This window comes from Raphanus sativus, unplaced genomic scaffold, assembly GCF_000801105.2.
Source record: "Raphanus sativus cultivar WK10039 unplaced genomic scaffold, ASM80110v3 Scaffold0128, whole genome shotgun sequence".
Taxonomy (NCBI): domain Eukaryota; kingdom Viridiplantae; phylum Streptophyta; class Magnoliopsida; order Brassicales; family Brassicaceae; genus Raphanus; species Raphanus sativus.
The window spans coordinates 28,880-43,351 of NW_026615448.1; the positions used below are offsets into that span (position 1 = coordinate 28,880).

General features: G+C 34.5%; 3 protein-coding genes across 4 annotated transcripts; all 3 read left to right on the forward strand.

The window, feature by feature from the left end:
* The first annotated feature begins 278 nt into the window (after positions 1–278).
* On the forward strand, positions 279–2,102 carry LOC108858893 (actin cytoskeleton-regulatory complex protein PAN1-like). Its single transcript, XM_018632748.2, has 3 exons — positions 279–587; positions 677–1,591; positions 2,007–2,102. The coding sequence occupies exons 1-3, from the start codon at positions 279–281 to the stop codon at positions 2,100–2,102; spliced, it is 1,320 nt and encodes a 439-aa protein (XP_018488250.2).
* On the forward strand, positions 1,965–2,973 carry LOC130501213 (uncharacterized). Its single transcript, XM_056996098.1, has 2 exons — positions 1,965–2,090; positions 2,195–2,973. Exon 2 carries the CDS (start codon positions 2,324–2,326, stop codon positions 2,726–2,728), a length of 405 nt encoding a protein of 134 aa, XP_056852078.1. The 5' UTR covers positions 1,965–2,090; positions 2,195–2,323; the 3' UTR covers positions 2,729–2,973.
* Positions 2,974–5,765: 2,792 nt separating this feature from the next.
* Positions 5,766–8,118, forward strand: LOC108859792 (WUSCHEL-related homeobox 1). Of its 2 annotated transcripts, none has more exons than XM_018633701.2 (4): positions 5,766–6,117; positions 6,261–6,620; positions 6,707–6,768; positions 7,475–8,118. In XM_018633701.2, exons 1-4 carry the CDS (start codon positions 5,982–5,984, stop codon positions 7,952–7,954), a joined length of 1,038 nt encoding a protein of 345 aa, XP_018489203.1. In that variant the 5' UTR covers positions 5,766–5,981; the 3' UTR covers positions 7,955–8,118. The 2 variants fall into 2 exon arrangements, with proteins under 2 accessions (XP_018489203.1, XP_018489205.1); XM_018633703.2 differs by having other exon boundaries at positions 6,264–6,620.
* The last annotated feature ends 6,354 nt before the right edge of the window (positions 8,119–14,472 follow it).

The window sequence follows — 14,472 nt, forward strand, 5'->3', positions numbered from 1 at the left end:
AAAAAGTAAGAAATACAAAACTTAAATAGAAAAAAATCTGGCGAGTCAAACGTGTAGGCTTAAGGTAAATATCATTCAGTAAATGTTATTCAACGCTAACACTTTAAGGCCATACAATTTTCTACCATATCATAATCTTGCACCTCTCCATCCTCAGCCTCTCACACCAGCCTAACTTTACCTATTTATACCGCAATAATTTTGTTTTATATTCACAAAGCAAATAATAATCAAAAGAGCAATAATCATTGTTTTTATCAAAAAAAAAAAAAGATATCATGGATCCTTCTGATTCTCACCAACCTTTTGACTTTACCACCATCACCAACACCTATGTACCCGAGGGCGTCACTGCTCCGAATATATCCCCTACCACTACACAAACTGTTAACGAATTAAACCGTGTTGAGGCAAATGTTGAGCCAGTGGTTCAGCCACGTGTTGAGGCAGCGGTTCAGCCTCATGTTGAACCAGCGGTTCAGCCACATGTTGAGCCAGCGGTTCAGCCACATGTTGAGCCTCATGCTGCTTCTGAGTCAGCTCTTGTTCCAGCGCAGCCTTCCTCAAACCGCCGTCCTTACACAGACGTAAGCTCGGATCTAAAGTCTTTTTCTTTCAACTCAATTATGTTTTGGTCATTTTGTAATAATTTACTAAACCTTTTCTCTTTGTGCAGATGATTTACGAAGCGGTTGTGGCGTTGAACGAACCTAGGGGTTCCAGCAAGTCGGCAATCTCAAGCTACATCAAGAGGTTGAACCCTAATCTTCCTGATGGTCATGAGGCTTTGATGACTCACCATCTCGAGGTCATGAAGAGATGTGGCATTCTCACTATGGTTAGGAAATCATACATGCTTGCTGACTCTTCTCCTCCGGAGAACGTGGCTGTTGCGCCTGCTGCTGTTAATGCAGGTCCGGTCGTGGCTTCCGGATCTGAGACTCCTCCGGGTTACACCGGTTCGCTTGATATGCTGGCTAACTCGGCTGCTGCTGTCGATACACGTCTGGTGGTGGCTTCCGGATCTGAGATCCCTCCAACCGACACTCGTTCGCTTGATATGCTGGCTGTCACTGCTTCTGCCTCGGCTTCTCAGCCTCTGAAGCGAGGTCGTGGACGTCCACCAAAGCCTAAGACCGAAGCTCCACAACAGCAGCAACCCATCGCTGCTCAACCGATCTCACAAGCGCTGCAACCATCCATCAATGTTGAACCAAGCGATGTCCAGCCAAGCGAGGAGCAACCCGAGTTGCCTGTAACCGATCCGACCGTGGTGGTTACGGAGTCGGCAAAGAGAGGCCCTGGACGTCCAAGGAAAGACGGATCTGGTCCGAGCGTTCAAACTCCGAGTCTGGCTGTAATGATGAAACGAAGGGGCTGGCCAATGAGTTGTAGAGGTTCTGGGAGAGAGAGGGAGCCCATATCTGTCTCGGCTCCTGACTCTGTGGTTCCTGACGTCGGTGGATCTGGCGGGGTCGCCACCCTTGCTCCAGCTGGTGAAGAAGCTATGGCGGTTGCGGCTGTGATGAAGCGTGGACCAGGACGTCCACCTAAGCGTGGACGTGGACGTGCAGCAGCTAGACCCGTACAGGTAATAATATCTTATCCCTATGTCAGAATCTGTGTGTTCTTGTTTGAGGTAGATTCGGAATATCTAGGTTAGGAGTGTAAAAGGTTCGTACTTTATTGCAATCATTTGGTGTCTTGTCTGTTTCCGACAGTGTATAAGAGAGAATCTAAAACCTGACTAGTTTTCAGAGTTTATTTTATTTTTTTATTTTTTAGTACCACCTTTTTCCTGAGTTTATTTTATTATGTTCGTGTGTAATTCTTATTTTTGTTTTATTTTTCATTTCGATAATCACAGTCTTGTTTCTTGTACCTTCATTATTTTATTGCAATCATTTGTGCACTAAACTAAATCATTGTCTGTTTTATTTTACAATTATTGTCCGTCTTTAATTTGATGAACATATATCTAACTTGTTTTTGTTGTATTAACCTAGGACACACCAAGGCCAGTCACGAGGGCTACTGGGACCATCCAAGAGCTTGCATATGGAGAACTCAAGAGAAAGATTGACATTGCTGTAAATATATAGTTGATTATAATAATCAGTCTTGTCTTTATTTGATACGTTTTCAGATTCAATTCATGATTCTTATGTTTGGTTTTGGTCTTTGAATGTTTCAGAGCGAGAAAGTAAAAGAGATCTTGGATGTGTTGGACGTTGGTATTGCAACCGGGGACAATCAGGCAGTGGCGGAAGTTTCACAAGGGCTGCAGGCACTGATAAAGGTGTTGACTGTGGAGCCACATGCCATGGAAGAAGTGCAGCCGGAGGAGGCTGAACCACAGACTGGAGCTGAAATACAAGGAATGGAACTTGGACAAGGAAGTGAAGCAGGAGGAGAACAAGCACAGATCCAGACCCTGATCATGACCCAGCCGCAGCAGTCCCAGACCCTGCCCCAGTTTCAGCCCGAGACCCTGTCCGAGCCTCAGCCCCAGACAATGCCTCTGCCTCAAACCCTCTCCTTGACCGAGCCTGAACCCCAGATCCTGCATGAGCTTGAGCCTCAGACTCTGCCTGAGCTTGAGCCTCTGCCTGATCTTGAGCCTCTGGTTGAGCTTGAGCCTCTGCCGTTGACCCAGCCCCAGCCGCGTATCCTGCCCCAGATTCAGCCCAATACAGAAGCTGAGGCAATGGATGAAGATATGCTCTGATTTCTGAAGTAACGATCCAACAAAAACAGCCTAGACCATAGCCTTGGTGTTTGTGGTTATGAGTGTTCATCTAATATTTGGGTGTTGGATCGTCTCTTAATAAAACCTGTAAGACATTTTTATTTTTAACAGATTGCTAGAGAAGAGACAAAACCTTTTGATACTCTGGTCTGTTTGTTTCTTGTCTATGGATATTTCCAGTGTTGGATGTTTTCTCTTTTTATCAATCTAAGTGTTTTCTTCTCCATTTTTCTTTATATTCTGTTTTCGTTTTTTATATGTTAGTTCACTGAGGTCGAATCTGAATTTTAATTATTGTTTTTAGTAATATCTTCATATCTTTTCCATGTCTACAGTTAGTTTAAATCAACTAGTCAGCTACATTTGAACTCACTTTAAACGTTAGTCCTTCAGTATAATACATAGAGAAGTCATCAACCATGGAAACAGTTCGGCCAAGTTAGCAACAATTGTTTCAGTCTTTTAGAACACTTCTTAGATTGCTAGTGGGATGTGTGATCATCTTGTGACTTGTATCATAAGAGCTTGGGATTATAGCAACCTGCTTTTGGTCGCTGGTCTGCTTCAATTGCATCATCTTCTTTTTCCGAGTGTATTCCAAGTTCAACAACATGATCATCAGTTTTCTGCAGCTGTAATATGGAGGCAGATGAGGTAGAGTGGAGATGGGTTTAGAGAAGGAGAACTAGAAGGTATTACAGAAGCCATTTTCTCTGGCTTGCCGCCAAGTGTATCTGTTTTTGCTTCTCAAACTGGCTTTTATATGCCGACAACATTACCGATGTTTCTCCTTCTATTTACTGCTCGATGTATTGGGCTTAAAAGTGTTGTGTTGTATGTAAGCCCAACCCATTTAAAGTTTTCTTAAATGTCTGGAATTATATTATAAAACAATAGATAAATAACTATAAATACGTGTTGACAAGAAAAAACTATAAATACATGTATATACGTATGTATATATATAAAGTTACTTTTCTTTCAATTTATCAGTATGCAAGCACCGTGGCTTTTAATGGAACCCGTATTTATATAGCGTAGAAAACAAAAGCAAAAGACTTAGCTTAGTAATTCACTTACTTTAGTTTCAACAAGTGAAGGAGATTTTCTAATCACCTTCTAAGAAATCTATTTTATTGAGTTTAGGAGATTTTATTCATCCCAACAAAAAAATTCAGGCCGTCTTACAATAATCACTATAACAACTAGATTTTGAGGCTGGCTAAGTTTTCTCAAAAAAAAAAAAACTAGGTATTAAGTCTCATCAAACGAGGCACATTGTATGTAGAACTCACCGATCTATTTTTTTCAATTATAAATGAACTTATTAGAAATAAATTCATCTTTATTTAAAATTTATCTACTATAAAAGGAAAAAATATAGGTGGATTAGAAATTTAGAAATGGTCTAATATATCTTTCCCATCACATGATCTGTACAACCAGTAAAGAAAGGACATAAATTATTAGCATATCTTTCACAAAGTAAGGATTAACATATATTATAAATTTCCAAGAATCGAGAAAATCAAATGGATTAGGGCTTGGGAAAAGACAGAAAAGGGAGATTTAAGATCCCAAAGAGAAGAAAAGGGTTTTATGGAAAAGTGGGTTTGAGAGAGACAAAGGAGATGAGGTGAAGAGTGTAAAAGAGACAAAGCAATGGGGCAGTTGAGCACAAGAATAATAGTGAAAGCCACCACACATTCATTTATCTCTCATATTTCGTATAAACCAAAAAAAAAATTGAAGTATAGTTGGAAAATAAAGAATGAAAGAAAAGGAGTGATGGGGAGAGATGGGAGAATGTCACGTCGTTTTGAGCTTCTTCACATCTCCCCATATCATTCATATCCCCAGAATTCCACGCTCTCTTTCTCCTCTTACTAGTCAATCTCAACTTCTTCATTTCAATTTTCTCTCATAATACAATCGCTGTAAGAATGTAGTTTTTTTTTCTCTCATAAAACTAAGAATGTAGTTTTTTTTTTTGCTTAAAACTAAGAATGTAGTTACATCATACCAAAATTAGTTTAAGGAAATCCTAAATCGGTCAATCAGAACTCATTTCTCTGTCTGTGCTTGTAATTCTTACGTAGTAATGGTCATGATGTTCCTTTTTTGATGTTTGGTTTTAATTTTATCGGATGTTCCCAAAGAGACAATATAATTAATGCATTTGTTGAATCCCTACTTAGTAGTGTTCTGTGTTCCTCTTGGAATATGTCAATTTGTGCTGAAGTGTACTGCAAACTAACCACGTTTTACTATTTTTGTACTACATATAGAGTATGATTGGTGAACATTAGAGTTACTAAAGAGTAATTAAAAATGAAGGAAATGAAAGAAAAAATACGAAAATAATAATCCGAGGATAAAATTTTCTCTGTAAGAAAAGAAGAAAGTTTTGTTCTATATAAATTCACAAAAACAAACAACATGTTTACTTATTTATCAACTTAAAACTTTTATCTTGATTGATTTTGTACCTATGTAACTCTGCAAAAAATAGGTTTCCCTATAATATTTTGCTTTAGCATAGCATACCAGCCGTAGTACCATATACATAAGCACTCATGAGTCGTAACTTCTTATAGGTTCAAAAATAAACTATCCATCAAATAGCAAGCCAATAAGCCCTTTATCAATAAATAAATAAATAATAAACAAGCCATAACCATAACGAAGTAATCCTACAATGATATGATGTAATAAATTCAGGCTTTATATAGTATGAAATATAATACAGTACATTCTATATGGAAAATAATTGTATTATGGTTTGTTTTGCTCAATAATAATTCTATTATATACGTTATACTTCTTTTTATATAAAAAATGTTATTGTTTTTTGAAATTTGGTGGAGAATTTAGAAAACAAAGCATATGATTCTGTCCATACGGATAATGTTAGTTTGCAAAATATATATATATATATATATACAGAAAATATATATCTCGGTACTATATATACATACATATACCTGTGCTTATGAAGACCCCATTTGCATGTTCCCATTCTCACATTCACACAAAAGATATCTCAACATTATCACTCTTCTTCATACCCAAACTAAAAACAGCCAATAACACTTTCTACTATTTGTCAATTTCCTCATTCAAAGATAACATTCACATCTCCTAAATTTCAATAAATAAACAAAGCCCTAATATTCACTTGCTATCTTACTCTCAGCTCAGTTATACATATATAAAATTAAAAAGGTTCAAAATGTGGATGATGGGTTACAATGAAGGAGGTGCAGATTCCTTCAACGGAGGAAGAAAGCTTCGTCCTCTCATCCCACGCCTCTCTTCTTGCCCCACGGCCGCCGCAAACACCAACGCCGACCACCGCTTTAATATGGGTATCTCTCTCTCCCCCGCCCCCACAAAATAGTTATCTTTCTAGTTTCCATTAATGCTCTTTTTTTCTTAATATTTTTTTAATAATTTTCCACATCTAGAAAAAGGTCAATGCTCAATTTTTCGGTTGTTATGATTTGTAAAGCAGTGGTGACGACAATGACGGCGGAGCAGAACAAGAGGGAGCTGATGATGCTAAACTCAGAGCCTCCACCAGTAATGGTGAGCTCACGGTGGAATCCGACACCTGATCAGTTAAGGGCTCTTGAAGAACTTTACCAACAAGGTACAAGAACTCCTTCGGCCGACCATATCCAACAAATCACCTCGCAGTTACGACGGTACGGGAAGATCGAAGGCAAAAACGTTTTCTATTGGTTCCAAAACCACAAAGCCCGCGAACGCCAGAAGCGTCGACGACAGATGGAAAATGGCCACGATGAATCAGTCTTTACGACAACGAGTCTTGTCTCAAACCAAGGATTCGACAAGAAAGATTCAAAAGGTGAGAGACCATAACTTTAGAAACAGAATATGACACATACTCAAACAGTTAAAACCTTGACTTAATTTTTATTTGAAATATCACAGGTTACAAGGTTGAACAGACCAAGAACTGGATATGTTCGGTCGGATGCGACACACAACCAGAGGTATATATGATATATCATACATATCATTGTTTTGTTTCTACTAACTTTATATATTATATATTTATGTCTAATGGGGACATGAAAGGGAATGTAATTAAGGTTTATGGTATGGTATAATTGGCATATGATTACAAAGAGTCTCTATTTATGAATAATTGCATTCCTTTTTTGGATGTTTGGGTAATTTTGCAAATGAAAACAAAGGCAAAGATATGATGATATAGAAGATATATGTGGCAGCGGAAAAGACCAAAAATGGTTAGCTTATAGGGAAATGGAAAAAATAAGTATTTTTTAGCAGATAATTTATATTATTTGTACTTTGTTGAGTATTTTATTTTTTAATAATGGATTGATCCAAAAAGCTGTAGACACTTTCCTTTCTGTCGGGACAGCTGCTACGTAAGATTTATTATTTTGTTTTCTTCTTCGTTTTTTTGCTGTATATTATGCTCTTTTACATCAACACATGCTTGAAAATACCGTTTTGACCCTGCTCTTTAACGGTCTCACTCTCCTTGGCGCTGTCCCTTTCTGGAATTACATTTTGCGCAGATTATTCTTGCGTCTGTGTGATTCGTTTTTTAAGCATAAAGTTTGTCGCTTTGTCAAGATTTTGACTTATTTGTTACCAAGTTTTACATTTTCCGATGCTAATTGACAATTCAAAATTTAAAAATATTGCATTTCCCTTTTTTCATATCAGAAAAACCATCATCATGAGGAAGAGCCTGACTCGATAGCGATGGTAGCAACGAAACGCAATGGTCGTCATGGAGGAGACGAAATACAGAGCTTTCCTAGGAGAAACGCCATGTGGCAGATGATGCAGCTGCCACCTGGACTCTACCCTTCTTCACAACATCATCATCAACTCAATCTCACCACTACAGTTTCGTCAAACATGTCCACTAGAAACAGTACTGTTTCTGCTGCTAAAGATACGGTCACATTTTCACCTTTATTTCTGAGGTCAAGAGCAGCAAGGAACACAGAGACTTGTGATGATAATAAAGATCAAGAACAACATGAAGATTGCTTGAACGGTGAACTGGATCATCAAGAGCAGACACTAGAGCTGTTTCCATTGAGAAAAGAAGGGTTTTGTAGCAATGGTGGCGATGGTGGGAAAGAGAAAGAGGGTGGCATTCACTGCTTCTATGAGTTTCTTCCATTGAAGAACTAGTACTACTTAATTTTTTTTCAAGGTGTGAGGGCAGGCGCGTCTTTATGGTTTTGACGTTAACATTCATAAGCGTTTGCCTTAAAATTCACTTTGGACCACTTTCTTTGAATGCTAAACTACCCAAACAAAACTTAAATAAAACATACAGACATTCGATTCGCCCATTGGTTTTACATTTATGTGAATATGATGAGTTAGGGTTTTGGTTGAGAAAACTTGCCTGATTAATTTGGTTGGTGACTGAATGTGTTTGGTGATGATATCACGTCTTATCACATTGGGAACTCGTCATCAGTACACACTTTTTAAAGGTGTAACTACTGTATAAGCTAAAGGAAAATTACTACGTATCACACAATTTTTTTTTAATATATATACTTAGTAAATGATCTATTGATCTACAATACTATACATGTCTCAATTTTAGCATGCGTATCTTTGGTTATAAATGTGCGAGAGACAAAAAGAATTGGGTTGATGTTGAAGTGACTAAAGAAAGTGGGAGGAATTTGGTTTGGGACTTGTTTTGTTTTCTCTTCACTTGCATGCCAACAAAATGCCTTTACATTTGCTATATATATAAACATTATTCCTCATATTCAACGTTACTATTTTATACATGTGCTTCAAAGTAAAATATTTCAAGATCATTATATATATGTAATCAGATTAATTACAACTCCTGTTCAAAAAACACATGTTCAAACCAGTTTAAATTATATTTCTTTTGAGTTAATTAGTTCCACAGAACCATAATTCGACACTTTTTCATGGATCATTGGTATTTTTGGAAGACAAGAAACTACAAGATTTTAATGGAAAAGACATTTATCCATTCAACACTCTACAACTTGTTTTTCTCGAAACAGGATGTTAGGGAAAAAAACAAATCTTAAAGAGCAAAAAGAGGATGATGATCTCAATGATCTTCCAATGGATTTATTGAGGTAGCTTCTCCTTGGATTCTCCAAAAATTCTGAATTTTCAAATCAATATTTAATGGATCGATAATTGCTTAGTTAGTTGTTTATGTTGGAGTATTAAGGGTAAAATAGATGCTGAATCATTCGGTCTTCGTGGTTGCAGAGGAAGCCTTTTGGCCTTACATGTTGAGATAGAAGAATTTTTTTGGGAAACATCGTGTATGCGGACTTTACAAAATCTCCACGATCTCAACAAAGATCAACCACTTTAATTTATTGGATATGACTACAAACTTGATAGATTGGCCGACATTCTCCACATATATAGATGCATTTTGCTGTTTGCATAGTAGTTTTGAGAGTCAATTTGATTCATATCCCAAGAAAAAAAATGAACAAACCGATTCACTAACAAAGAAGACTAGGAACAGAGGCATATTTTTCCCATGTAAAATAGATATGGTCGGATAGAGTTATTTTACAAAACAATTCATGTTCCGATCAAAATTTGGTTTAATCATATGGGCAGTTGATAAAAAAATTAAATACACATCTTTTTATCTTTCAGAATATGTTTTTAATGTGTCTAAGCAAAATCATTCAAAGGAGAGTTTTTTTTTAGTTTCAGCGTTCATAACTTACAAGCATTTTGTATTAATTGAAAACATAATACTAATTAAAATACTGATGATGGTTGATTTCAACCTTGTATTTAATACGTGGGTTCTAAATCCACCTCTAACAAATATCTACTGTGAGAAACAAGAAAAAATAATATTGTAAATAAGCAAATGAAACATAAATTCCAAATCATGAACCAACTATGTGTTTATAATATTAATATATTTCTGATCTAAAACGTTCCAAATTAATCTAAATTTTGAATAAAGAATCCTATATATAATAGAAAGTTTGGTGAAATGTAGGAAATTGTGATTGCTGGATGATTTGAAAGTTTAATGATAAAGGCAAACCTCATTCACAGAAAAGATATATGAAAAAGGGCCAACTATAATTTTCATTAAAACCTAACATTTTAAAATAAATATTTATAAAGTGAAACTAGAGCACAGTGTATAGATAAGTATTACTACCGAATGTGCCTAGCCACCATTATTTTCAAATTGGGGGGGGGGAGAAAGAAAACAAAATGAGAGACAGAATGTGAGAAAAGGAAAGAATAGTGGCTTTTAGAGGAGAGAAGAGACACGACAAAATAGAAACTACAAGAACAAAAATTATTGAATAGCTTGTTCATAGAAGAAGCCCCGACAATTTCATTTCTTTTCCAAAAGATTCATTCATTCTTTTATGTCTCTAATGTACGATTCAATGCGACTATTTTCTTTAATAATAGTTGTAGAAGAAAGATAAGAGAGTAGTTTCATATGTTTGTATATGGCTTATTTTGATGAATTATTATTCCCTCTTCCTCTCTTGTATTTGCTCTTTTTTTATGATGTTTGTGTTTTTGTGATTCTTGCGAGCATGCATGGAAGTAAGCAAAAACATAACTTTAATCAATTTGTACGAGAAAGTGAAAAGCAAGCGCAGAGATATGGGTACGCACACAGTCAACAGACTACCAGACGTACAATAGTAATCAATAGTAATATATTTTGTTGTTAGGAAACAGAGAAACATGAATCTTCTCGTGAATTGTAATGAAGGTTAATGTTAAAGTGTAATCGTACGGTGTAATCTTTTGGTTATTTCCATCATTCCATGGATCATACAAATCTGCGTCTACGTCTTTGGTTTTATCATAATATCATCAATGACGTGCTATATGCCTAAGAAATAAGAATTTAAAAACACATAACTATCAGGGAAAATGACAATAGTATATGTATGACCAACGTGGAATCTTACGTATAACGTATACAGTAGATATAAGATTATTATCGCATCAAGATGATCGCTAATTTCAAGGTGATGCTAATTCACACGATCGTGTATATATTCAGATATAGATTCGCATGAACTAATGTCTTATATTTCTTTTATGTAAACCCAAAACATCTCACCACTTAGGCGCGCACATATATGATTCTTTCTTCTAAAGGATACATAGTTTTTAAATATTGGCAATATTTTAATCAACAATGGATTTTCTCTCTATGTAATTCGTATTTGTTTCTAGCTAGAGAAACCCCTGGCTGTAGCTAGAGAAACAAGAAATCGGAAATCCGTTAGTAAATCTGAGTCATACTTATGAGTCAAATGTAAGTACTGTACACGGAGAGAGATCAAGCGAAAATAAACCTGAGATATTATATTGTGTTTGCTCAAAGTAGAAAATTTATTTATCCTTCCTAATTCAGCTCTTGATCGGTAAAAGAAAATGCCAAGGTTTGACAACTCTTCCGTCTATGCATATACAATATGCGCGTGTTACAAGAATATTTGATTTGAGACGAACTGTTCATATTTGCTCAAGATGATTGAAGATATTAAAAAAACAAAACATATTTGCTCAAAATAATAGTATGATTGAAGATTTTTCTAACCGACTTTCATTTCGTTTAAAGATAAAGAATCACAGGTGTCCAGGAATATACGGTTTAGGATTTTAATAAATATATATATATATATATATATATTTATTTTTTTTAAGAAAATTAAAAACTTCATTCAAAAGAATTTCAAATTTCTAAAAGAATAGTTCAGAACATAACAAATAAAGAAAAATTATAAAAAGTATGAATTTGAAAAGTTATAATTCGTAAATTACAAAAAAAAAAAATTTAGAAAATAGTTGTTTATATTTGTATATCTTTTGCCTCTTTATTGAAAAATATATTTTTGAAAATATTCATTTAATGAAAGTAAACATGGTTAATGATATCAATAATATGGTAAAAGTGAAAATTTTCCTTAAATTATATAAATAAATTGTATTAAAATAGTAATATTAATTTGTTTAGATAACCAATAATATTGCTCTTATAAGAAAAATCTCGGGAAGTCGATTCGATAACTTGCTAATTTGAATATGAAAATGACAACTAATATATCAAGGGACCCATATATCAACAGAAAATCAGCGAATAGTGGAGAGACACTAGTCATTGATAATTTGAAGAACCTCAACGATATAAGAGAAGAGACAAATTAAAAGAAGAAGAGAGAGAGAGAGAGAGAGAGAGAGAGAGAGAGAGAGAGAGAGAGAGAGAGAGAGAGAGAGAGAGAGAGAGAGAGAGAGAGAGAGAGAGAGAGAGAGAGAGAGAGAGAATTGACAAGACACAAGGAGGGGTAAGACTGTTAGGGACAAAATGGTGACAGGCATTGAGGTGGACCATTGGTTGGCTTGGCTGTGACTCACCCGCTCCTCTTATTCTCTGCATTTATATTTGGTTGAATGTGTCATGTGAGTCATTTCATCTTCTTGGTTTCTTCTTCTCTCTCACAAACCAATATATCAAAACAAAACAAAACGATTAAAGCCTATTTTCAAGTCCTCTATTATATTATTGTCAGTGATCTCTCCTATCATGAGGTCATCATAATACATATATGTCACATGATTACGTGTATATATTTATACACACATGCTTTTTTCTAACAATTTATACACACATGCAGACAAAATATCTTTCACATTAGACACTACATAATATTCTGACAATGTAAGACTGCAGCAAATTCTCTGTTATATTTATTATATACAATTTATTAATTAGCTATCCAGGGAAGTAGCTATTGTAGTCGAATTTATTTTATTCTACTTTATTCAATCAGTCTACCTAGATATATGGTGGCCTTTTCTAAAATGATGTAATATCTAACGTGGGTGCTGTTAATTGACCGTTGGGATAGGTTATAGGAAACTTGATAGATATTGCAAACAAACTGACTGAAAGAGATTGAAATTGGCACTGTCGATTGCAGAAAGAGAATGGTAGGTATATGTGTAGTAGTAGAGCTAGGGTTGTGGTCAAGACCTAAATAGGAGTCTGAGGAATCTTGTCTTCGTGTGTGAGACTTTAAGGCATTTATTTACCTCCTCCACAGTCTATATGCACAGTGCTATGGCTATGCCTGTGGAATGTTTTTCTCTTGATTTGATTGTATTTCTTTTTTTCTTGTTTACTACTCCAAGGCTTGGCCTACGAGTGAAATTACATTTAGCAATTTGATTAACTCAATGATATGTATATTTTAGATAGCTAATTGAGATGTCAGTGAGGAGCAAGGGCGGACCTAGAAAATAATTTAACATGTGGCACAATATATATTAAAATTTTAAATATAATTTATTTCATTAAATTATATATATATATTTTTTTTAAATTACATTATAGCATTTCTAAAAGAAAAGTTACAATTTTAAATATAGAACTTTTTAGTCTTCAAAAAAAAATTCAAAATTTCAAATCAGTAAGATTTTATTAATTACTATTTCAGTAACTTTTATATATATATATATATGTGCTAGTTATTTATACAATGTTTATTTACATATTAATTTTGATAAATATAAGGACCATAGACTAAAACACAAATAATTTTGATAAATATAAAGACCATAGACTAAACACACAAACAATTTTAAAGTTAAATTTGAAGTTTTTCTTTTAGAAAAAAACACTATGAAACTTAAAATATATAGATTTGTAAATTTTAAAACAGAGAATCTTTTTAAAGATGTTCTTAGTCATTAAAAGCTTACAATTTATAAGAAAATATATCATATAAAAAGAGATAAATATTTTTCTAATTTTAAATATCTCATTTTAAGTAATTGTAAAAATAATATATAGCACATAATATTTATTAGAAATTATTTAATTTAGTTTTTGTTTTAATCTAAGTGCTGAAAAATAATAAAAACAACTGTTAGAATAATATTAGAGAAAGGAAAGAAAGAAAACAGTTGTGGAAAAAAATATATTATTGAAGGTGGCAAAATAAATGAAAAAAAAGGAAAGGTGATTAAAAGTCTATGAATCATTTCTTCTTAGAGAAGAAAACCGGTTAGTGGACTCGAACTCAAAAAGGATGAGGCACCACCTGACCTTCTGAACCACTTGAGCTAAACGATAACATATGTATGATTACTTCATAAGATGTTTATATTATTTAGTATGTGGCATGTGCCACACCCTTTACACAGCTGGGTCCGCGTACTTCAACTCCGCTGATTGGGAATTAGTTAATAATACGTGAAGTCGGTTAAACAAAATAGATTTTGCAAAATTTGTCTGGATATGAGATTTGATCCTCATACACGATATTGTAATTAGAAAAGAATAAAAACATTCTTATTAAGCTTTAAATTTATAGAAGTTTGTGAAGTATACTAAATAAGACTTCGTTATTTAACATTTTTATATTTTTATTAGACATAAGAGCAGAATTACATTAAAAATTATATTTTTCTTTGTGTAAGTAAGCTTTCGGGCCTTGTGGGTTTTGAGATAATATACATATTAGAAAAAAAACTTACGGACTGACGCGTAGCTTGCTTAATCATAAGCTTTGCAGAAGTTACAGTTTCAAGCGAGTTCCTCAAAGCCTAAAATACTAAGCTCCTAATTCAAAAATGGAGATGATTTGACTTAGCCTTGTATCTATCACAATCTATATATCAAG